This window comes from Pipistrellus kuhlii, unplaced genomic scaffold, assembly GCF_014108245.1.
Source record: "Pipistrellus kuhlii isolate mPipKuh1 unplaced genomic scaffold, mPipKuh1.p scaffold_m20_p_10, whole genome shotgun sequence".
NCBI lineage: Eukaryota > Metazoa > Chordata > Mammalia > Chiroptera > Vespertilionidae > Pipistrellus > Pipistrellus kuhlii.
In genome coordinates, this window is record NW_023425405.1 from 32,647,249 (window position 1) to 32,672,891 (window position 25,643).

At 36.3% G+C, this 25,643-nt stretch overlaps 1 protein-coding gene across 3 annotated transcripts in view; it reads left to right on the plus strand.

The window, feature by feature from the left end:
• The window catches only part of THSD7A (thrombospondin type 1 domain containing 7A), a 299,368-nt gene that overhangs the window by 90,091 nt on the left and 183,634 nt on the right, over positions 1-25,643 (plus strand). For all 3 annotated transcript variants that reach the window (XR_006740961.1, XM_045578315.1, XM_036429312.2), the window contains exon 2: positions 15,631-16,468. Coding sequence is in view for 2 of the 3 variants with exons in the window: in XM_045578315.1 (XP_045434271.1) it covers positions 15,631-16,468 (838 nt within the window). In the remaining variant the exon portion in view is untranslated. The remainder of the gene's footprint in view (positions 1-15,630; positions 16,469-25,643) is intronic.

Below are 25,643 nucleotides of genomic sequence, written 5' to 3' on the forward strand. Positions count from 1 at the left end.
AATTTAAATTATAATAACATTAATTATTGCCTGCTACTATTTAAACACCTACAGGAACTGCTCAAGACATTTTCTAAATATATTATTTTTAAACTTATTTCTTACAATCTTTTGAGGTCCAAATAATGAATTGTGGTTCAGTGATGTCAATAGTCTGGTCACCTTTAACTGGCAAGTTAGAGGAAGGTTTACCTTTAAAAGAGTAGAGCCTCTTTCTTGCACAGACACTTTCTAAAACTCGGGGTGGAAGAAGAGGCTCGGCAATATTATCATGGGGTCACCTATTTTTGTATTTGTTGTCTTAAAAACTTGCAATTTGTGTCTGTTTATTTTCTCATTCTATAGGAAACTCATTCTTGGACTTGATTTTGTATCTGTAACTTTGTCTTCTTTTCTCAGAGAGGGCTCCCAAATTGTACAAGCTTCGGATCCTATAAAACCTACATCTGTTCCTGCAGCTAAAAAAGTGAGCTGGGCGGCTCCAGTGTTTAGGAGTCCCAGGGACACTGTCCTGTTTTCATTGTGGCCTAGCAATTTCAGAGAGAGCTCACTCAAGGAAAAGGTTTTATGGGCAAACATCCAGAGATGACAAGGGATGAGTATCCCAAACCCCTCATCTCCCAGCACTGTGGAGGGTTTGTGACCGTCACACTGCAGAAAGCTTTCTAGAGAAGAGAGAGGGACAGATTTTGATTATGGAATGTAAGTGGCAGAGAGCTCAAGAAAGGCTCAATTCAGGACACAATAGACACTACACTCATATTTGCCTTATTTTTCCTTTAGGGCACATGTGTCAAACACAAGGCCCGAGGGCCAAATCCGTCCCGCCAGGCCTTGCAATGTGGCCCGCACCGCGCTGTCATCACTGCACTCTGCTGCGTTTCCATCACAATGACAGTTTATGACTGTTCAGTAAACCATTCGGCCGCGATTTAGGCTGGATTTTAGATTTTGGCCCCTTCTCTGATTGAGTTCGACACCCCTACTTTAGGGTTTTTAGACCTCAACCTTACCACTTACCACTTCTACTTATACCATATTTACTGAATTTATATGCCTGCAAAGCTGTTCTAGCTGGCAGGGTCTGAAAATTATTGGTAATTAACATTAATGGGTAGGAACAACTTTAGTGGCAATTAAAAAATCCTTGGGCATCGAGTCATAATAACTAGTTCAGATGGTTGGCTCTTGTAGCATTCACATTTCCTCGTTAGAAATGAGCTTTGTTGCATGACCTTCTATCTGCATAGAGAACTGGGATTTTTCTTTTCTTTATTTGGAATCTAAACATGCTTATGCCATTGAGAAGCAGCCAAGTAAACTCTTGACATCACAGACAAAGCCTTTTGAATTGGTATTGATGGCCCCTGAATTGTGAAATTCTGCTACAATTTAATGCTTAAGTCACCCTTTCCCTTTTCTTTGATTTGCATCCATCTTATTAGAAAGTGACACTCTTTTATTGATTCCATTCAATCCTTGAATGAGAAGATAAGAGAAATGAAAATGTGACAGAGATAAGAGGCTCTCAAGGTGATCCATGGAGAGAGACCAAAGGGAAGGATTGTTTGCAGGGAAAACTGGGGTCTCAGGAAGTGCTGCAAAGGGGACAGTATTTAGAGGTTAGAGAAAGCGCTGTAAGGTTACACCATCTTGTACTTGAGAATCCGATCCGCTGTATATCCCTGGTGTAGTAATTTCAGTATCTTTTATGTTTGTTATAGTTGATAGTCATATGCAACCTCACAACAGTTTCAGTGGCTCTTTGCTACTCATTGCTGAATAATTAAAACGTCAAAATATGTCTCTGAACCTTAGGCAAATGTCTGATTTCTAGGTTCTTCCCTTTCAGTAATAATAATAATGCTAAATGCATGACCTACTTAATAGACATTCCTATGAGGTTTGTTCTCTTATTATCCTCCATATAAAAATGAGGAAATAGGTGCTTACAAATGTTAAGTGGTCCAAAGAAGTATAATAAATAAAAGACAAGCATCTGCATAAAGCCAGGTTTCTCTGTTATCAAATATATTCTCTCCATTCTGCTCTTCGGACTGCCATAGATTGTCTTTTGTTATAAATAAGGGCAACAGACATGTTTTGAGGTACTTTGATAATCCTATTTATTATTCTGACAACTAACATTTTATATTAGAGAATTTTATACTTGAGAAATTTATTGAATTTATCATAAAAGAATGTGGATGATAAAGACAGAAATAAATAAAAGATGATAACAAAATTTTATACTAGTGGTGAGGTCAGAGAGCACCAATATAATAAAAGTGGTGGCTAAAGAGACAGTTTTTAGTCCTAATATTATATAGAAGAAAAAGAGTCTAGAATGTAGGACAACTTCTATATTTACTGTAGCATGTTACATTTATTTTAAAGAAAAGTTTTCATAATTCATATTTTTTTTAAAAAGGAAATGATATAAAAATAAAATAAAGACCTATTATCATATGAGGTCTGATAACCCTGGTATATGGATCTCTTGTATCTTATTATTCTAAGCAATTTTTGGTTGAATGCTAGCCATGTACCTTGGTTGCAGGCACATCCCTAGTAGGATTGATGATTCTCACTCTCTATCCCTCTCCCTTCCTCTCTGTAAAAAAATCAATGAAATACTTTTTAAAAAATGATGTAGGAGACTCTGTATAATTGATATACTCTTCCAGGTAGGATTTATGTGTGTGTGTGTGTGTGTGTGTGTGTGTGTGTGTGTGTGTGTTGTTTAGGCCACAGAAATATCACCTTCATCTAATCTGGAATTTAGCAAATTAGAAGCATATACGTATATATATATATTTTCTTTTTACTTTATTTACAGAGTCAGCATTTTGGAAATTAAAATTGACAGTTGGGTTATTTTCCTTCTTTCTGGTCAATCCTATACATAATATTTTCTTCTCAGGTCTATAAAATGACTAAAAATTTTGTTTATACTTTTTACTTCTTGGCCACAGTTTAAGAAATGGAAAATTGCTCAAGAGTATAAGTAGAGATGAATCTCAGATCTCTTTTGCATTTCATTTTTGACTGGGATGTTGCTTCTTCAAGTTCTTACTCCATTAATGTATCTCTGAAGCCTTCAAACAGATTTTTTTTAAGCTAGCTATTCTAATTGTTCTTTTTGGAAAGATTATTTTGAGTCAGAGATAGAAGCAGAAGAAATCTTTCTCTGTTTTAAATACACATTCATATGTACTTTTAAAATTTCTGGTTATAAGTTTCCTTTTTTATAATTATCTCTATTATAGGTACATCATTTATTTTAGTATATGTTACCAGGTAGAAATTTAACTTATTTTGTCAAAGAATTAATAAAAAATTTAATGTTATTTATTTTAGTCAGTTTTGGTTAATATAAAATCCCACTTTTATTACATTTTGCTTACAATATATTAATTTGTTGTGCTTTTGAATATTTTATTATGTTCAGTTGAGCTGTTTTTCTGTTTTTACTTGGGCATCATATTTTATTTTTTACATAAAATATGACAATATAAAAGCAGACAAGGCCCAATATCATTGCTTTTATTCATAATGTTTATTTTAGATATACTTGATTTTAACAATTGGTGATGTTTGGAATAATTCCTCTTCCAAAATTATTAGAATTTTCTGTTAGCCTTTGCTTTAATTTTAAGTGTATAGTAGTTTTTGCATGTTTTATTTAAGCTCATCCTCTGAGCGGGTAGAATGTTGCATGAGGCAATAACTGCATCGTTTTTAAACATCCTGATGCATCCAGTGCTTCACATAGTATCTGGTAGACAGTTGCTACTCATTATCTCCTACTTAAAAGCATCAATGAATTCATAAGTTATTCTAGGAAAAATTGGTTTCTTTCCATATTAATTCTTTTCATGTATAAGCATATCCCTCTCCATCTACACTAATATGATGACCCCTTTACAAATCAGTATAAATGAATGAACTGTGCCTTTTAAACTTTAATACACATACAAATTATATAGGAGTCTTCTGAATATGTAGATTCTGATTCAATAGGTGTGGGGTTGGACCTGAGATTCTGAATTTCTGATCATTGTTGATATTGCTGTTCCATGTATTATACTTTAAGTAGAAAGGTCTAGAATCTTAGATAGGACTTTGTCTATAAATTTATATTTTAACTAAATTAAGGTCTTATGGCTCACTGGTGAAGGTATCTTCTCACTAATATATATTAGCAGTGATATATATTTTTTAAATTAAGCAGCTGGGATGTATATTCATTAAATAGGTGCTATCATAGAGATCTATTTGAGGAAAAGTGGTAAAGAAGGTGAGTGTGCACAATATTGGGAGGAAGCAAAATACAAGATAGGCTTGGAGAGGGAAGGGGAGGTCAACTTGTCCTAAGAGCTCTACTTTAAGAGCAACGGAAAAGCATCAGAGTTCTAAGCAAAAAAGTGGCATGAACAGACTTAGATATTGAAAAGAATCCTCTAGCTGGTTAGGGCAGAACACAGATTAGAGGTGGGCAAACGTGGACAAGTGGCTAACACTTTTAAATTCCAAGTTTGAGTACAGGTTATTCTAGTGCTTTTAAGCACCTTAATAAGATGCTATCATCAGTGAGAGCTGGTAACTTATGGCCAAGCATCTACACAATACGGAGATCAGTGACATGTGGGCAATTTCCAATAGAGCTGGAAATAAATTAAAAACATTTTTTTTAATTTGAATAAATTCAAAACCCAAAATATATATCATGTAATTTTCTTTTGGAAATATCTCCACAAAGTACAATTTAAGTCCTAAGAAATATACCTGATACTTGATAATTTTTCCCATATTTTTCACTCACCTTTGAAGGCATAAAGCATTCTACTGAGTTTTACTAAGAATCCTAAAATACTGTCAACTGTATTTTATTTGTGCTCATTTTCTTTCCAAGAGACTCAACAATTGCCATATTTTCCAGGAGCTACAGAGATCAGAGTCAGAGATAAAGGAATTCCCCCACCAGTAGTACTCTTACTTTATAATTCCTTATGTCAATTGAAAACTGCAAGATATCAAAGAACATAAGACTGGAATTTTTTTTACTGTGTAACAGTCTGAAAGACTGCTTATCTATGGGTAAAAAATGTAGCCATTGGCAAAGTGAGTTAAAGAACGGTCTAAGAGGTGAGATTTGTGAGATCAGTGAAGCTCAAATCTTCAGGGCAGTATATATCACAGAAGAAACCAGGATGCTTCAGGACTACAGCAATTAAGAAAATGGGGCTGGCCCTCAGAGAGACATTGTGACATTGAAAAACATGCCATTGAAATAATGAGTCAACCATTAACACCATCTGAGCGAACGCAGACCTATATGGGGAAAAGAATTTTAATTCTATCACTTCTTAGAGTCATCTTTACAAGCATATTAGCAAGTGAAAAGCAAGTCTAAAATAAATACACCTGATAAACATGCCCATCCCTCTGATTATAACCTCAGAGAAAGAAAAAAACAAACAAACCAAAATAAAAATAATGTTAAAGTTTATTAGTTTAAACAATCATGAGCGGCTCTATCTCACACTTTACATTTTAATTGTCCAATGTCCCTGAGCAGCTGGTTGAGATTTAGATTGGTTTTTAGGCATAAATCTCCTTAAATCTATAAGTTCATTTTCTCACCAATTAGTTTTGCAATTGATGCATTTTTGATGTTGGAATCTCCACCTGCTGGTCGCTTATTGATGCCGGCAGGATGGCCATCCTGTCTAGTGCATGACTTTCATTATTGTCACTTTTTTAATATAATATTACCTTGACCTTCATAGCCAGCTACTTTATTTTTTAGATAATTCATACAAGATGTCACACTATTTAAAAAAACAAACAAAACAAACCCAGAACCTTTCCTTTGAGGATTTCTAGAAACAGCTCACCAAGTATCTATTAAGGAACAATATCCATTATATTTTAAATGTTCTATGGAAAGGACTCTCATATCAATTTTTATTGACAGTCTAGCACTATAGTAGGAACTATAAAAGGGATATAATAAAGCTCCTATCTCTGAGTGGTTTAAAATCTTATTTGAGAAATAAGTTTGCATACACAAAATACTTGGTGAACAATAGAGTACAGAATTTAACAATATGACAAAACATGTGGGACACATAGTGTGATAAATCTTCTTTAGTCTCTCAATGTACCTATTGGTGTCATGGGTGTTAAATAATTAGACAATTGGCACACTGGTTTTTGGAAAATACAGGTGATATAAACTAATGCCTAGAGCCAAGGAAGATACATCAAAGAGATAAACATTAAAAATACATACTGCTAATATATTTTGAGATCATAATTTCAGTTCTTTTGTATAAATACCCAGTAGTGGGATTGCTAGGCTGTACTGTAGTTATATTTTTAAATTTTTCAGGAACTATTGTACTATACTGTTTTTCATAAGCACTGAACCAATTTGCAATCTCACCAACAGTGCGCAAGAGTTCCAATTTCTCCTCATCCTCTCCAACACTTGTTCTCCTTTGTTTTTCAGATAATAACCATCCTGACAGGTGTGAGGTGATATCTCATTTTTGTTCTGGTTGCTCTTACCTCATGATTAGTGACATTCATCATTTTTTTATACTTGTTGACCATTTATGTCTTCTTTGGAGAAATGGCAGCACTAATCATGATAGCCAAGATGTATATAGAAACAACTGGAATGTCCATGAACAAATGAATAAAGAAAAGTTGGTATGCAATGGAGATTAGAACAGTCAAACTCATAAAAGCAGAGAAAGGAGTAGTGGTTGCCAGAGGCAGGGGGAGGGGGAAATGAGGATCTACTAATCAGTATGCATAAAGTTTAGTTAAGCAAGATGAGTAAGTTCCAAAGATCTATTGTGTAACATTGGACTTAGGTATGGTCAACAATAATGCATTATACACTTAACATTTTTTGAGAGTAGACCTCACATTAAGTGTTCTTTCCACAATAAAACAAACTTTTGAAAAAAATATTAAAAATGAATTCTGGTAGGAACACAGTTTAGGTAATAATCCAAGTGCAAGTTTCCTCTGTGCTTCTGCTGTGTCCTATTTAGCCTGGAGACCATCTGTGGGCTGTGAGCCCCTAAGCCCTATGTACCCTAGCAAATAATGAGCATTCAGTGTAGCATGCTCAGAACATTTTTAGTGTTGGAATTGTTCCCTATTAAGAGACTTTAATGTATGAGTGGAATTTTGATTTAAATAATTCTCTTTTCTTTCCACCAATAGAATACTAAATGGAGGCAGATAAATGTGTTAAGCATTAACTATGCGATGACTCTTATTTCTTCATAACATGATATGCACACCATGTCAAAGCATGCAAACATATATTATGAACATTTATCTCCAAACATAAACTAAAACTTATCAATTCTAGAATATATAATGGAATTACACTCTTTTGAGAGAAAAAGGTTTAGGGAATGATTACGCAATGCATGGCACTTCAGGAACCCGGATTAGTGAATGCTGCTGATTAATCTGACTGAACCCAGAGGTGAAATGCACATCTACTTTCCTCAGTCAGCCTCTGTATAAGACAGATATATGGTATATATTCAGGCACAATATTTTCAAAATGTCTCTTTGTTCTTATGGAGTTCAGTTAGCCAAGCAATGACCAAAAGAATGGCCATTGTGAGTAAATTCATTACACAGCACAATGGTAATGAAGAAAGTCTGAGCCTTAACAAAATGTGTGTGAAATGAGTTAACAGAGTATTTAGAGACTTGAGGTGAGACTCACCATGTTGAAATGAATATGAGATTATTTGCATTTTTATTTTAATAAGAATAGAATATATCTATATATAGTTTATTTATAATATGTCTACTCCATCTAATATCCTTTACTAGTTCCCACATTGTTCTGTGATATTATTGTACATCTAACAGTGCCACAGAAAGCAGTAAGTCTAGTAATTAGACCAGAAGTCTTACTAGGAACAACAAAAAAAGGAGATTATTTATTTTGAAGATTTAAAATATTTAAAAAGCTGTTAGGAAGAGGTAGAGTAGAATTCTTAGAGAGGAAAATTTTATAGGAATATAGAGAAGAAATACTAAGTCAATAAATAAATTCTCCTTCACCAGAATGGGCAACTTTGTGTAACAATGAGCACTTTTCAGCTGAAGTGTTCCATCTGAGGTTAAAAGAATGTAAGAAGAAGAAAGATTGTGTTATAGGATCTCTGTGGTTCCTTCCAAATTATAGATGCCAAGATGAAAATAATTTTTGTTCATGTCAGCGAATGATTTATGGAGCCTAAGATAACTGATAATTTACTAATTTGAGTTTGAGAAATAGAGTTTCTTTGTGAGCTATTCATCTGAATCAAAGTTTCCTGAGTTAAAATGTTACTGAGCTGGAAAGTAAGGACATCTAGGTTTGGACTCTGACTTGGATGACTTTATAACCTGCATTTAACTTCTGATGGTCTTAAGATCTTGATTATAGCCCAGCCAGCATGGCTCAGTGGTTGAGCATTGACCTATGAACCAGGAGGTCATGGTTCGATTTCCAGTCAGGGCACATGCCCAGGTTGTGGGCTCAATCCCCAGTGTGAGGTATGCAGGAGGTAGCCAATCAATGATTCTCTCTCATCATTGATGTTTCTATCTCTCTCTCTCTCCCTTTCTCTCTGAAATCAATAGAAGATCTTGCTATAAAATGTTATACACTATCACTAAGTGTCCTTCAGTTTTAAATTTTACAATTTCCATGATTGTGCAACCAAAAGCTCCCTTATTCTTTCTCTAACCATCTTTCTTAATTGATTCTCCCACTATCATACTCTTGGACTCAATTACTCAATGAAACCACCTGTATCAATGCCCCAAATATATATATATATATATATATATATATATATATATATATATATATATATATGTGTGTGTGTGTGTGTGTGTGTGTGTGTGTGTGTGTGTATATATGTATATATATGTATATATATTTAAAATGTATCCTTACTGTAATTTTTAATCAAGCAAAAGAAATATTAAACTTACACTTCAAAACACTAATGATGTGTTCTAAGTTATAGATTGGCCTCCTAATCTGTTACGAATATAATCAGACTTAAACAATTTTGACTATTTAATACTTAAAGAATTTATCAGTCATAGAAATTTAATATGCAAGGATAAATTTATACCTAAATATGGAAAAAATGTGCTTAGAAACCCCCACACACATTCACACACAAAATGGATCTTCATTTCTGTCTAATTTTGTATAAAATCTTAATTTTTCAGGCTAAAAGACACTTTTTCTGGTTAAATATATCATGGCTACAATTATTAAAGAACAATTAACATAATTTCATGCATCTTTAAAAATGCTATATTGGCAACATTTCTTTGAAGATAAAACTGATTATCTGATTTTATTAATAGAGGAGATGTTTTGTATTCTGTTTCACAGATAGGGGAAACCAGAATTCAAAGAGGTTAAGTAATTTTCTTAAGAGAGATCAAACACAATAAGAACTCAAAACAGATTACTAATATATTTGGCAACTGTAAAATCACTGACTCCTCATTCATTGTCTTACCAGGTTGAAAGAGCTTGTCTTCATTTTATACACTTAACTTGATATTCTTAACATAATTTATTTTAACGTTTAATTACTTATTGAAGATGAAAGCTCATCTTGACTTCAGAATGATCTTTTCTTATCTAGCAAAGTGATTTGTCATTTGAGAATTATATTTTAAATTAAAATAAAATTAAATTAAAGTAAAACTCAAGTCAAAAGAACTGAGCTCCCCTTTTGTTTTGAAAAAATAAACTTCAAACTACTTTATGACAGAAATATTCAAAATTGAATTGTTTTTGTGTCCATAAATCTTTACAAAAGGAGTCTTCTAGACAGAGTGCATATTTTAATGAAGTTAATTAGAGTGGTATTTGAATGCCACAGTATGCCAGGCACTCAAGTAATGTGTAGGACTGCTTCAAGACAGACATTTAAGCTCACATATTTGCTTATGTCCTTAGAAAAAATTCTTTTAAATGCCCAAATGAGTACAAAGTAGACAAAATTATATTCCAGTGCTGAAAAAAAGAGAAGGATAATATCTATTTTCCAGAAATGTTGAGGTCTTTCTGGAGACCACAGTACGCAAAGGATTGGAGTTAAAGGAATAAAGACTTTACACTCAAAATAGTTAAAGGATGGATCTTTGAGGACATAAGCACCTAAGATTCCCCCAATAAAAGCCCAAATCTGGAAACAGCAGTCTGAAGATCTGAGTGTGTGTGTGTGTGTGTGTATATATATATATATATATATATATATATATATATATATATATATATTCATAAATTGCTGGTAAGAGGCAAACTAGTACATTTTGTTGGGCATTTTGGTAATACTAGCTATATCAAAAGCTTGATAATTTGCAAAACTTTTGATTAAATTATTTGACCAATGTACAATAACGGATGCTCATTGTAGCATGCTTTGTAAACGATTAGGAGGGGAAAGACCTACATTTTCACAAATAGAATATCAATTAGGTAAGTCATGGGAAATTAGTACAACATACTGTGCCACTATAGGATAGATCTAATTGTGAAAATATGAAGAGCAAATGAGATTGAGTGACTGTCTAGTAGGTTCTTGTATCTGAGGCTTCCACATCTATTGAAATTTAGTCATTTTAATAGCAAACAACCAGGTAAAAATGAAGATTATAAAATCATTTACAGCACAATCTCAAATTTATATAAATATATATTTTAATTGTCTAATAGGATTATATCAAAATATGAAAAGACGACTTTTCTGTAGTTTATAGGATTTATGAGGAATTTTCTTTTCTATTAATGAGCTGTAATTTCTAATTTTTTCTAAACTAATGTGCTTGAGTAAAAAAAAAAGTGTGTGTGTGTGTGTGTGTGTGTGTGTTTTAATTCTGTGAGCTGTGAAGTTCAAAGTAGGATACTGTGCAGCATTCAAGAGACAGAATTTAGTATATTAGTAAGTCATTTGTGCACTCCTTGATCCTGCAAACTAGAACATGCTGTTCCATAACCAAATCCAGGAGGGAAAAGGCACTGTCTCATCCGAACGATGCAAACATATTTAGCCTAACAAGAAACTGGCTCATTTGAGGCTTTTATAGCACACAAGGACAGAAAGTAGTTCGCATAATTTCCGCATGCTCCTTTTATAGTGTTTATCTTTTATAAGGTTATTTGGAACAGTTGCTAGTCACCTGTCAATAACGTGGCCTTTTATAGACTCAGCTTTATATTGTTCTCATGCCCTTGACATATAAAACACAGTATTAGAAGAAGTCAGTGTTGAATATGTTGAGCAAAATACTAATTTTAAATTTAAACGACCATCTTTTGTAGACTGAAATAGAGTTTAGAATGACATGAAGAGAATAGGCATGTTGTAAAACCCTCTTTAGCAGGAATGAAAAATTCATTTTTTATCGACACTTTTGGAAAGTTAGTTAAGAATTATTTTTTTAAAGCACTAGCCTATGGAAAAATAAGCCAAGTAGCACTCATTTAAAGTTGTTATAACAATTTTGCATAATCTTATATCAGTTCCAACTGAAAATATTTCTATTGTAAGCCTATCAATTATGTAAATATTTGGGTTTCTAAACACTCACTTCAAATTTTTTTTAGTTGAATAAGACATCCAGCATTTCTTTCTTGACTTCCATAATATCTGTCAGGCTAAATGTTCTACAAATATATTTTTGACCTACATCCTAGAAGTATTTTTCATGATACTAAATGAATACAATCCTACAGATCAGTATGCAGGAATACATTTCCTCTTATAAAGGGACATTAGCCAAGGCCTTAAGTAAAAAGGGGCCTAGTCTTTGCTTTGTGCAGTTGGAATCCAAGTTCCCTTTATGTTATAGTGAACAAGAACAGCAAGTAAAGCAAGTTTTAAACCGAGGCAAATTCTTTCTGTTCTTATTAAGAAGCAAAACACACACACACACACACACACACACACACACACACACACACACACACGTGAACAAACACATACCACCTTTCCAACTCCATCACTTCCCACTCTTAGTAATAGGAGACAGAGAGCTACAATTTAATATTATGCAGAGATATAGGAGTTCAATAGCAGAGTCCCCTACTGTGCTTGGGAGAGGATTTCTTTGTGTTTTTCTTGATAGAGTTTGCATATTGTGCTTTCAGTTTGCCCTTTGAAACATTTGTTCTCCATGACACATGGTAGCTAATTGGGCTAACAATTCCTAGCTGTCAGGAGCAATTTTAGATGTGGTCCCCTTTCTGTTCAATGTGTGATTATTTTAAAACTGCTGGAGGAAAGGAGGAGACAGCCCTTCATCGGGTCTACCGCGGTAAAGATCTGATTTTTCAAAGGGGTCTGCTAATTGGACATGTGTAATACCCAAGGTGCAATGAAAAGATAAGACAGCAGTTAAAGCCTGCAAAGTGAATGAATTTTTTTCAGGTTCACTTGTGATTATTTTGCCACCTCCACTTTGGCTGGGGCCCTCATATATTTTATCTTCAGCCTAGAGGGTGTTTTTGTAGATCTCCATGGAATTTTCTCTGGATCGCCTGTCTTCTGGTTTTCAATGGAAATATACTTGGAATAAAATAAGCCCAACATGGTTACCTATGCATAGACGGTTGATAGGAATCTGTGATGATATTTTTGGAATGAAAGTTGAATTGTATTTGTACTTAGAATGTATGCTTTTTCTAGTTATCTAAGTAAACCTTAGATATGCTTGCTCATTGTCAATGTATGAAATACTGTAGAAGTCTTCTTGAACTCAATTTCTTTCTTTCTTTCTGTTGGTATTGACATCAAATATGTGGTACAATTAAGTATTTTTTTTCTTTTTTTCTTTATTAAGGTATTACATATGTGCCCTTATCCTATTACCCTCACCCCTTCACCCCCTTGGGGGAGAGATCAACCAATTAAGTATTTTTAAATGCAAAATGTATCATTTGCTATAAAATTTAAAATTTTTACTTTGAGGCTAAAAAACTAATTTCTTAATAGTCCCAATCTGATTAATCAGTATAATTTCTCAATTAATACAAAAGTTTAGAAAACAATAAAATATCAAGAAGTTCCCACAAGTTATACCTGGAATTTAGACTCTGAATTAATGCAAGACACTTATATTGTGAAATTTAGGTGTAACAGCATATAACTTGTAACTTGAAGGTCTGACATAAATCTATCTTAATAGGCTGTGTTTCGGGTAGGGAGTAAGGATTACTGATTTGGTGAAGCACAGTAGGGAAAGGAATAAATACCAAAGATATGTGGAATTAACTGTAAAATTTTATATATATTATTATGTTCCCTTATTGAGAAGAATCCTAGGTTCTGTGATTCCTAAACTGAATATTTACAAAGTATCTAGAGAGCATTAGCAAGTTTATAAGTATATATTTTTCTTTGACAAATTAAAAATAAGATTAAAATATCTTCTGGCATTGCCTGTGGGCAGTGTAACAAACTCACTGGCTTTCTTACCTCATAAGGTTCTGACATCATCACTTTGGGAAGACTGTTTCTGTAAATGCATTTTAAGTCCTTTATGACTTTTCACATATGAGATTCATAAAGCAGTGATATATAGGTATGCCAAATATACAGTTATTACTTTCATGCAATAATGATTAGTTAGCACAATATTTTCAGTTGATCTCTTTTCTATTTATAAACCCATTATTTCATTTGTAATAAAGATAACATTATCAAATTATAAACACTTTGATATATAAATAAAAGTAAATGTTTACATTAAATATAAGCACATTCTTCATATTTTATTTGTTGCAGTTTAATTACATTATATAGGTATACCTAAGTCTTGAGCTCTAAAAATCTAGGCTAAATCATTAAACTAAAAGACGGGAATAGAATCAGAAATTAAGGTTTTGTTATTCATTCAAGATATGAACTTGGCAAATCACTTTCCCTTCTTGTCACCAGTTCTTTTCATTGATAGAGTGAATCTGTTGGCCTCATTTAGTAGTTTTCACTTTACAGCAATAGAAACATCTTGTCAGACAAAAATCTCATGCATAATCTCAAAATGTATAAAAATAAATAATAACAATGGAACTTTTCTTACAGAAGCAACAATGCAGGTTCAGGAAGGGCAGAAAGGTGGGGTTGGGAGACCCTGAAGTCCAACCCCATATACTAGCCAGAACCTCCTAAATGGCCTATTAAAGATGGCTCTAGGCTACATCAAATAATTTATTAAATTCCATGGAGCACATTTTGAAAATCATACAATTATGTGATCATTATGTTTCTTTAAAATTTCAAAATTATAATTGTCAGTTTCATAAATTGAACAGATTTGTCTGTTAAAGCACTGGAGTCTTATTCTCTTCCTTAAAAAAAAAAAAGAAATAATGCAGGCAGATATGAGGGTTTCAATCTATGCTAAAAAGGATTCAAAGGTCAAAGGCCCATATTTCACACTAGTATCCCATCACACTACACCATAATACCAAATAGTTCACACCTAGGAAATGAATAGATTGAAGGAACTCCAAATAACCCTTCAATGTTCAGAAAACTGCATATTCTTTTAATTAAATTTAAATTATCTAATCTGTTTTTATTCTTCACTGGGGAGATGAGAGAAATGATAAATTTAAGGGCAGAATGAGCTTAAATAATGATTTCTACTTGGATTACCAGAAAGTAAACACTTCTGTCAGCACACACATATACAACTACTAGAGGCCCGGGGCATGGCATTCATGCACTGGGGGCAGGGTGGGGGGCCCTCACCCCTGCCTGCGCCCTTTCGCAGTACGGGAGCCCTCGAGGAACATTTGACTGATGGCTGGGCCAAAGCTGCAGTTGGACATCCTTACTAGGACATCTTTACCGCTGCCACAGAGGCAGGCCCTTGTGCTCACCAGCCGTCACCCCAGCTTGTGGCTGAGCAGCGCCCCCCCAGCCCCAATGGGAATGCACTGACCATCAGCGGGCAACTCCTGTGTTTAGCGTCTGCCCCCTGGTGGTAAGTGAATGTCATAGTGACCGGTTGTGCCGCTGTTCAGTTGATTTGCATATTACCCTTTCATTATATAGGATTAGATTCTTAGTCACAATGTGTAGCAATAGAAAATGAGGCAGAACAGAGCATATTCTACAAAATAGTTCATTGCTTGGCAGAATAAAAGCCTGTGGGAGATTAAGTTCTTCACATGGGTCCATTTTCTTTCCCAGTTACCGACATGGGTGGTGGTGATGAGGCAGGAGTGGAGTTTTCACTGTGACTCATTTCTGATGTCCCCTCCGAAATTAGAGAGCAGGGGCTCTCTAACAACCTAAAATGAAGGAACTGAATAAAAGCAGACTTTCCATAATCCCCAAAGGCCCCAGCGTGAAAGTGTTCCAGCAGTTACCTTATATATTTAGTCTGACACAGTTCCCCTGAGTGCAGATCATTACTTTGCAAAAGTCTTGCACGGAGACCTACTTTCTCACCCTTCAGGGAAGTTCCTGTACTAGATCTTGACATGTCTTTTTCTGGAACGTGAAGCAACCTGCGGTTTCCCTCTGGCAGCGCTGCTAACTCTTGTGTCGTGTTTAGGTCCGTGGGGCCGGTGCATGGGAGATGAGTGCGGCCCGGGAGGCATCCAGACCCGCGCGGTGTGGTGCGCGCACGTAGAAGGATGGACGACGCTGCACACCAACTGCAAGCAGGCCGAGAGGCCCGGCAACCAGCAGCGCTGCTTCAAGGTGTGCGACTGGCACAAGGAGCTGTACGACTGGAGGCTGGGGCCCTGGGACCAGTGCCGGCCCGTGGTCTCCAGGAGCCTGGAGAAGGCCCTGGAGTGCGTGAAGGGGGAAGAAGGCATCCAGGTGCGGGAGGTCACGTGCATGCAGACGGAGAAGGGCGTTCCGGCGGAGGAGGACCTCATCTGCGAGTACTTCGAGCCCAAGCCGCTGCTGGAGCAGGCCTGCCTCATCCCCTGCCAGCAGCCCTGCGTCGTGTCCGAGTTCTCCGCCTGGTCCCAGTGCTCCAAGACGTGCGGCAGCGGCCTCCAGCACCGCACCCGCCACGTGGTGGCGCCGCCCCAGTTCGGGGGCTCGGGCTGCCCCAACCTGACCGAGTTCCAGGTGTGCCAGTCCAGCCCGTGCCAGGCGGCCCAGAGCCCGCACAGCCTGCACGTGGGGCCCTGGAGCGCCTGCACCGCGCTCCCCTCCCGGCAGGCCCGGCAGGCCCGGCGGCGGGGCCGGAACAGAGAGCAGCGGGAGAGGGACCGGGGGAAAGCCCTGAAGGACCCGGAGGCCCGGGAGCTCATCAAGAAAAAGAGAAACAGGAACAGACAGAACCGCCAGGAGAACAGATACTGGGACATCCAGATCGGCTATCAGACCAGAGAGGTCACGTGTACCAACAAGACGGGGCAGGCTGCGGAATTGAGGTAACCTTGCATTACCGTTAGCTGCACGGGGTGTGTCTCTTGTCAGTTCGCTGGTCTCTTCGCAGTGGTCGGCAAACTCATGAGTCCACAGAGCCAAATCTCAAAAACAGTACCAGGATTGGAATTTTATTTTGAGGGCCAATTTTTTTATACTTAAAACTTCTTCTGATGCCACTTCTTCCAAATAGACTTGCCCAGGCTGTGGGATGTTGTGGAATAGCCACACGCAAGGGGCCAAAGAGCCGCATGTGGCTCGCGAGCCGCAGTTTGCCGACCATGGGGCAGGTAGGGGTGTCGAACTCAATCAGAGAAGGGGCCAAAATCTAAAATCCAGCCTAAATCGCGGGCCGAATGGTTTACTGAACAGTCATAAACTGTCATTGTGATGGAAACGCAGCGGAGTGCAGTGATGACAGCGCGGTGCGGGCCACATTGCAAGGCCTGGCGGGACGGATTTGGCCCGAGGGCCTTGTGTTTGACACATTCTAGAGGGTAGGGGCCAGGAATGCTGATGAGCATTATAGAGTGCAGAGTACAGAGAGTCCTTCAGACATGCTCTGCTCAATCCCGAAACCCACGTGCATACAACCTAAGGTATAATGGTTAGCACCTTAAGCTTTGTGGGTTTCCTGGCATTGTTTCTGTTTTGCGCATGCTTAGCACTAGACAGCTTGAGCTCATTTCAATTGAGAGGTTAAAATGAGAGGTTCTCTGAGAGCTGCTGCCGCTGTAGGTCAATAGAGCTGATGGGGGGGAAACAAATACGTAAAGGCCTGAGTTTTTGGGATTTTGAATTCAGATATTTATTTTACTAAGCATAAGACACATTTGTAATCTCTCCAAGTTTATAGTATTTTGATAATTACCCTATAAACAAAATCTGAACAACCACCCAGGGAGCTATATCTAAGAATAATTCTCTTTCACATTTTATAAAAGGTAATAACTTTCCCCAGAGAAGAAAAGGGGAAATCAGCAGAAATTAAGGTGTTTAATTGTGAGTTTTCTAGTTTAGAAAATGTGTAATTAATTGGCTGCATTTTCTAGGCCAGAATTATTTGTCAAATTATCTCTGAGTAAATAATGACAATGTTATGAAGCAGCTTTCTCATGTGTGCTTTATTGTGAAGATATTCATTGAGGATCATTCATTAAGGATGAGCTAAAGGGTTTAATGTTCTTCAGATATTCTGAATTTTGCTTTTGGATAAGCCAGACCATGTGGGCGTGGCTGATGTGGATAATTTGCATAATTGCCCTTTCTGAAATATTTATGCAGTTATGATTTGGACTGAACTGAGAGAAATTGTGGTAACATCATTCAGAATTTTATTTCCTATGTATTGTAGAAATTACATTGAAAATGTCATCTACTTCATCACATGTCTGTTCTTTAATTAAAAGCACATAAGAAATTTCACTGCCATTTCAACCCAAGTGCTTCTGGTGAGCAGCTGGGTTGTTTTCCTGATGACCCCTGGAAGTCTTGTATCAGATTACATTTTCCTCTTTTTTTTGGCTGGGAATATAATAGGACTGTGTGACATGCATGTTGTACACTAACGTACTCCACTGGCTTCCTCTGTTTCTCATAATCATTATTTTTCTTTGCTTATTTTTGCCTAATGATTTTGCTGTCTACAGCTTTTGAAAGCTGGTTTGAAGCCTTTTTCAGTGCAGGATATAATGTAAATTAACGAACATACAAACAATTGACTTATCTAAGACAAGAATTTCTCTCAGTATACCACTGTTCTAGTCACTGATTTTAGGATATTTGCTACTACCTCCCCTCTTTGGATTGACACAGTTGTGTTTTCTCTCAGCCCTACAATAGTTTGCTCTTTCTCCATTTTGGTGTAATCAGCCCAACTCCTTGCCTGGTCTTGCTAAGGGCTGCTTGTTCTCCTGCCTTCAGTGTCCACGTTCCTTAAAACTCCGTGTGTGTGTGTGTGTGTGTGTGTGTGTGTGTGTGTGTTCACTTCTGATTCTGTCAGATGTACTTTCAAGTCAATTCCTGTTTTTACTCTTTTATGACTATCCTTATTCTGCTGATTTCTTGGGTCTTTAAGACAACTTGAGTTGTCTCCTGATGTCACTGGATTAATATGGTGTAGACATTTAATTTAATGTAGACTACTCAATTAAGAGTGTAATTAGCATAGTACCTACTACTGCATAGACTCGCAGGCGTCTTCAAACCACGGCCCGCGGGCCACATGCGGCCCGCAGAGGAGTCTGATCCGGCCCGCCAGGTTTTTTGGGCAGTGAGCGCAGGGAAGGTGTTACAGTAGGAATTAGTAGTTCATATAGTCCGGCCCTCCAGCTCTCTGAGGGACCGTGATCTGGCCCCCACTTTAAAAAGTTTGAGGACCCCTAGAGTAGGGGTGTCGAACTCAATCAGAGAAGGGGCCAAAATCTAAAATCCAGCCTAAATCGCGGGCCGAATGGTTTACTGAACAGTCATAAACTGTCATTGTGATGGAAACGCAGCGGAGTGCAGTGATGACAGCGCGGTGCGGGCCACATTGCAAGGCCTGGCGGGACGGATTTGGCCCGCGGGCCTTGTGTTTGACACATGTGCAGAGCCTCACGTACCCATGCAGCTGCTTAAAATAAATATATTTTAAAATCTGTAGATCATTTATCAGGTACTTATATTGGAAATACCATATCTAATTATTCTAATAAAATGATAGTGCATGTATGTTATAAATCATTAGGGCGTAGGTGAAATGTTAAGTTAAGCAAATTCGTTATTAACATTTTTCTTATTTAAGAATTATATATAAGAATATACATGACATGAATAAGCATATATAATTAGGAAAATTAAAGTGTTAGTAAAGAAGAGACAAAACCAGGTATTTTGACCAAATTTTGCTCAAACATTAGAAATAACAGTGGAGCTAATAAAATGAAAAGTAAATGGATAACACCATCAAAACACAAGGCTACAGATCATGGATTCGGTGATTAAATTTAAAGTGTCTCATCTTATATAAAATTGAGAAATAATTTTATCATGTAAGAGGATAAAAAATTAATTACCATGGCTTAAAAATATCATTATAATAACTAAATGAATTTAAATAAATAAACCTATGAGTATTATTGAAATAGTTGGTAGACAAATAATTTTAGCAGACTTACTGCTAGAACTCTCAAGTTAAAGAAGATAGATCTTCCCTGCTTCCTGCTTTATAAACAGACTAAAATCAATAAGAATAAAAATGCAAACAGAAGTTCCATTCTTTTATGTTCATAAGAAACAATCATAGTCCCAAACCACAACTGGCAGAGAAGATTTAGAGAATCTGGTAAAGTTAGATGGGACTTTGGGAAGAAACTTAGAGCAGCCCAGTGTCTTTGGAGCTTTTATGAACTCAAAATGTCTGAGTAGCCTGAACTTTCTAAGGGGCCAACCCAATGATACCTTGTCTATGGCCTGGTCTGCGTTAGTAAATGGGCTGCTGAAGAGTCTCTGAGATCTGTTTGAAGACAGAATGGCATAATAGGCAGGACTAAACAAGGAAACTCACTGTGCCGTTACCACCAAGGAAAGGCTATCCGTTTGATGGACTGAGGGATTGAAGATTGGTGCCAGTGGAAGAGAGTTCTAAGTCACTACACACACACCACCTACACAATGGGCTTCCCTGTGAAGCAGTGAGTTTCAGCCAGGCTTAAATAGAGTATTACCCCCAGGCCAAAAGATGGTATGAAAGTATGGGCAAAAAGTTCTCCAAGAAACAAAAAGTGTAAAAGATAATACTTTTTTTTTCCCCTGAACCAAAAAGAGAGGGAATTTCAATAGTCAAAGAAGAGTGTAGAAAACAGAATGAGCTTAAAAGTGATTTGGCAGAGAGTGCAAAAGAAATGGAGAATTCTAAACCAAGAAAAGAAATGAAATTCACATTACAAGAAACAAAATATGAGAAAATATTCTGTGGTAAGTGTCACTGATATAGTGAACAGTTGCAGAACATTAAGCCACTGTAATTTTTTTTTTTAAGATGATGGATATGAAACAAAATGTCACTATATGAAATTCTGGTGTTACTTGGATAGGACCAGAAAAATCAGAACAGACATAACAAAGACATAACAATATAATGGAAAACTGTACTGAAATTAAGGAAGAATTTAATCCATAGATTGAAATTGCACAGGGCCAATATTCTTCTGGAAGAGGAAAAATAATATCCTCAATTGATACAGAGCAATTGTTATAGAGAGAGATAGACAGAGACATCAAACTGAAAGCCGGAACGATAATTCTGAAACATTAGATGCTTTCTCTTTAAAGTAAAAAATAAGATAGGCCATCACATTATTTCCACTGATAGTTAACATTCATGTAAGTATTAGTCAGTGTAGTTGAAAGGAGAAAGAAATGAAAATTAAAAAGTATATTGCAAAATTAAGATTTCCCCTGCCAAATTTTATAAAACTCAAGATAATAAATTGAAAGTATCTTATAAGCAACAAAATAGCTCAATGGGACAGAAAGGAAATATCCCAAAATCAATATATTCCCTAGATGCAAACAGCAATTAGTTCAACATTGATGGAAACAAAGGATTATAATATCCATTTAAAATAGTAAAAAAAAAATCTGAAATAAACCTAACTATGGAAGTTCTGCACATAACACCAGACTTTGACAAGTGAAGCAGTAAATGCGTGCTTGTTTAGAACATGCAGTAAATATACCAATTGTTCCCATAGTAATTTCTTGACTATTACCAAGGAAAAAATAGGTCTATAATAAAAAGCCAGGAAGATTCTGAAAAATAAAAGTAAAGAGAAAACAAACCAGCATCACCAGTAAATTAAATGCATTTTATTCCATGAATAATAATAATTGTATGTTAATACATGAATAATCAGATGAAACAGAATAGAGTCTGATTTAGAAGGGAAAAAAACACCTTAAAATATGTTTCCACTGATAGAAGGAGCATTTCCAATTTTGGTGAAAATGAACATGTTTCTGTTTAAGGGTCAATTGCTTTGCCATTTAAGGAAAAAAAAAAAATAAAATAAAATCACCTGTTCCTTTGTCAATTGTTATTTCAAAACAAGTCCTGGTGTCATTCAGTACTTTTAAATGTTTCTTTCAAATTCTAGGAAAGATAGAAAGTTAATTAGTTTTTCACATGTTCCACAAACCAGTTCAGAGTAGAACATGGAGACAAATATGTACGTAGTGGATAGGGAAGATGACAGCTCTCAATGGTCTTAAAAGTAACTGCAAGGTTTTCCTCACTGGATGTGCCATGTGATCCTGAGGGCTCATTCCCACACTATGACTTCGTGAATAACTGCAAAAAGAAGGGAGTAAATTGCCCACTATTTAAAGTAATGCTGACTACTTTTAGGTTATTCAGAATCCATTTAGGACATTACTATTTCTCATGTATAAATAGTAGGCTTTTAGATTAAAGAAATTTCTGTGATACCCAAAGTGTCAATTTGCCTGCGAAGGTACCCATCATCATTTCTCACAAGCCTGCCTCCGCTGCTTGCTGGCCACATTTGACTAAAGAAATGGAGTCAAGATGCCCACAGTCCTTTGTCGATGGTATATGACTAATAAGAGAACCTTAACTTCTCTCAAAATGTAGAGCTGACAGGGCACTTTGCCCTTGAGAGCCACTCCTAACCCCTTTCAGATTCTGCTTATGTGCCCAGAGGCTGATCTTTGAGCATAACTAATCAATAACAATTAATAATAATAACAATAACATTAATAAGGCTTCCTAGTTCTCTTCTGATTGGATTCCACCCATGGGAGGCAGCAGCCATGTATGTGAAGGTGGGAGAAAAGGGAAGTTGGAGTATGTAGTCCTGTCCTTTTGGATCAGCCGTGGCTACTTTCCTATGGTTTTTGTCCTGCAGCTCTATCTACCAGTAAGTCCCTCTCAGGTTCTGGTGAATCCTTTCCCTCGGCTCTTTTATTGCCTTGGGATGATCATCTTCCCAGAATTGCTAGTCCCTGGGTGCTTCACTATCTCTTGACAATTTTTCTTAACACTGTGACACTTTTAATAATCCTTTTATTAAACTCTTCTGATTTAGCCCATAAGAGTTTACAATTGGTATTCTGCTAACCCTGCTGGATATAACTGATATATAGTATTATATAGGAGGATTACTTAGCTGGCATTGATGATGGTGGACTAAAAGCTAATATTGTCAGTATATACCTAAAAACATAAAATCAGAAGTTGTTAGCTTGACACCGGTGTCACTTCCCACATCCTAATGCTGTGACTGTTTCATCACACTTACAATATCTTCTTTCCTACACTTCTATTACCTCTCAGGAGTTTTTTAGTGTAAATGATGATCCTATCATGGACAGCTGAACAAAAGGGAGCTCTTAGGTAGCATTTAAAACATGTTTAAGTGAAAGGAAAAGATTTAGTCTGGGAATTAACCTTAAGCCACATTGTAGATATCACTGCCTAATCTTTCCTCACATGAACTTAAGAGTCCATTCCAATTCCCTTGCTTTTATTGAGAGCTTTATTAGAACTTCCCATTTGATTGTTCTAAGTTTAGCTTTCTTCCTTGAACTGGTGTGAGAACGAGATTCATTGAGAAACTTCCTTGAGCTGGCACTTCCTGGAACAGCCTGGCCAGGGATTGGGGCAGTGACCTTACATCTCTTTGTCAGGAACAGTGATCTCATCCATTGTTTTCATTTATTTGCTGGAATTGTGCTAGTTTTAGGTGGGTGGTACTGGAATATAACAAGAAAGGTTTAAATGGGAGGAAGTAATGTTAAAAGGGAAAAAAATCCACATAGGATAGGAATTTAATAAATCATTCATGTTCTGTTTGTGCAACATAATCAAGAATATGAGTTTACTCCGAGTCTGTATTTAAATCATGTATTTTATCATCTTAAAATTGTTGTGCATTACTGAGCATTATTTTAGGCCTCTTCTCACGCTTCTACCTTTTTTCCCTCTAATCTTGTATCATTTTTTTCTCTAATCATATGTCATTATTTTTTTCTAATCTTGTATCATTTTATTATACAGCAATTACTTAACTTTTCCCTAAAAGTTTCTTTGACAGATAGTTTATCCCCTATTTAGTACAAATATGTGGTCATCGATACTAGATTTTAAAAGGATGTGATCATGGAAAATATTTTTAGCTAGTATTTGCCAGCAGCTGAATTGTAAATGTATAAAGTAACTGGGCCGTGCTTAATACAAGAAGCCATTGTATTGAAAAGATCTTGGAATGTTGGCATAGTCATGCACAGTATAGAGTGTTGGAACAAACAAAGCAGATTTTTTATAAAGAAAAATCAATTATGACCACTGATAATTCTTCTCTGTGGTTTAAAAAAAAAACTTTTTAAAAGACTACTTATAGACATAAGCCAGACCACTAATATATTTCTATTAATAGATGAACAATAATAAACATAGTAAAAGGTATTCACACACACATACATATCCTAACTCGAGATTAATAACTATGAATTTGTCATAAATTATTTTCAGTTGCTTGAAATTTACATACTTTTGAGTTTCATATGAGATATGGTAAAATGATACAATTTAGTGTTCATGCCAGTTTTCAAAGAGTTTTTATAAAAGATATAATTCTCTGGCAGGTTCTACTCTACCAAGGATCCCATATAGGGGGGAAAAAAGAGAGAGAGAGAGAGAGAGAAAGAGAGAGAAGAAATAGAAAAACAAAAATACAGTAGATGTCATATAGTTACAGCTATGTGTAAATCATTGTTCCTTCAATTTATATCTATAATTTTATGCATGTGAGACAAGGAGAGAAAAATAAAAAGTGAGGAAAATAAATAAGTAAAATTACTTTAAATTACTGTAACTTTATACAGACCCAAATATTTCGCGTCTTTAATAGGTTGTATATGCTATAGTTCATGGTTGGTAAAAAATGCCTCATGAACAGATAAATCTAAGATTAAATGACTAAAGTTTTCAAAAGAAAGCTGCATCTGTATTGACTAGAGAAATTTACTAAGTTCATAGAATTTTATCAAGTTCCCCAAAATGGCTTGTATTTACCTTAGTGTGATGTAATGGGAGAAGTTTGCATTCCAAGTCAATCATGATTTTTTAAAACTCTGTGAAGTAGGAATGGGCAGCTTATCTATGGTGAAGAACTTATAGGACTCTAATTAAAGGAACATGTAAATAGTAGTAAATAAATTTAACATGGACTCCTGATGACCTTAACAGCATGGCAGAGAAATTTTAGGGGTTTTCCAATAAGCGGAAACAGAATCATATGTTCATAAACAGGAATGGTGTCAGAATGGATGGGGGGCCCCAAATCTTAGCATTTGGGCAGCCAGGGCTTAGATTATCTTTATAATTCAAGAATAGGACAAGGAATGCCTGGATTCTAAAGTGTCAGTCCTGGGGATTCTGAGGTCAGACACACCATACAGGATCAATTTAAGAGCAAATTCAATCTTGGCTGTTTCTACTTAACAGTTTGTATCTTCTGTTGTATTAGCCTGGTATTAGCCTCCAATTTCCAAAACTCTGATAATTAAGGGACAAAATGCTAGGATGGCTGTGTTAGCTAACATGGAACACTGATAAGTAGTAGAAAGAGGACAAGATGTTGCCTTTTCTATTTTGGTGGCCAGTTATTTCATGCTCCTCAAACAATATGCAGACTTTAAATCTGCCATTTTATTTGGGGTCCCGGTTGCTCAGTAGGTCAGAGCCAAGGACCCTCGGGGGATCACACCAGACCACTGAAGCAGACCCTTGGCTGTGCCTGTTGATACCTTCTAGGATGATAGACAACTAAGGTTGTCTTCTACTTTTTGCTAAATATCTCCATGTATATTACTTTGATCCTTATAATTAGGTACGCTCCCCAAGACTCTGCACTCCCCAGGTTTTATTTACCCTTCAGAAAAGGAAGAGAACGGAATGGAAAGAGATACTCTTTAAAAAAAAAAAAAAAAAAAAAAAAGATTTTTTATTGATTTCAGTGAGGAAGGGAGAGGGAGAGAGAGAAACATCAGTGATGAGAGAGAATAATTGATTGGCTGCCTACTGCACTCCCCCTACTGGGGATTGAGCCTGCAACCCGGGTATGTGCCCTGACTGGGAATCAAACTATCACCTCCTGGTTCATACGTCAATGCTCA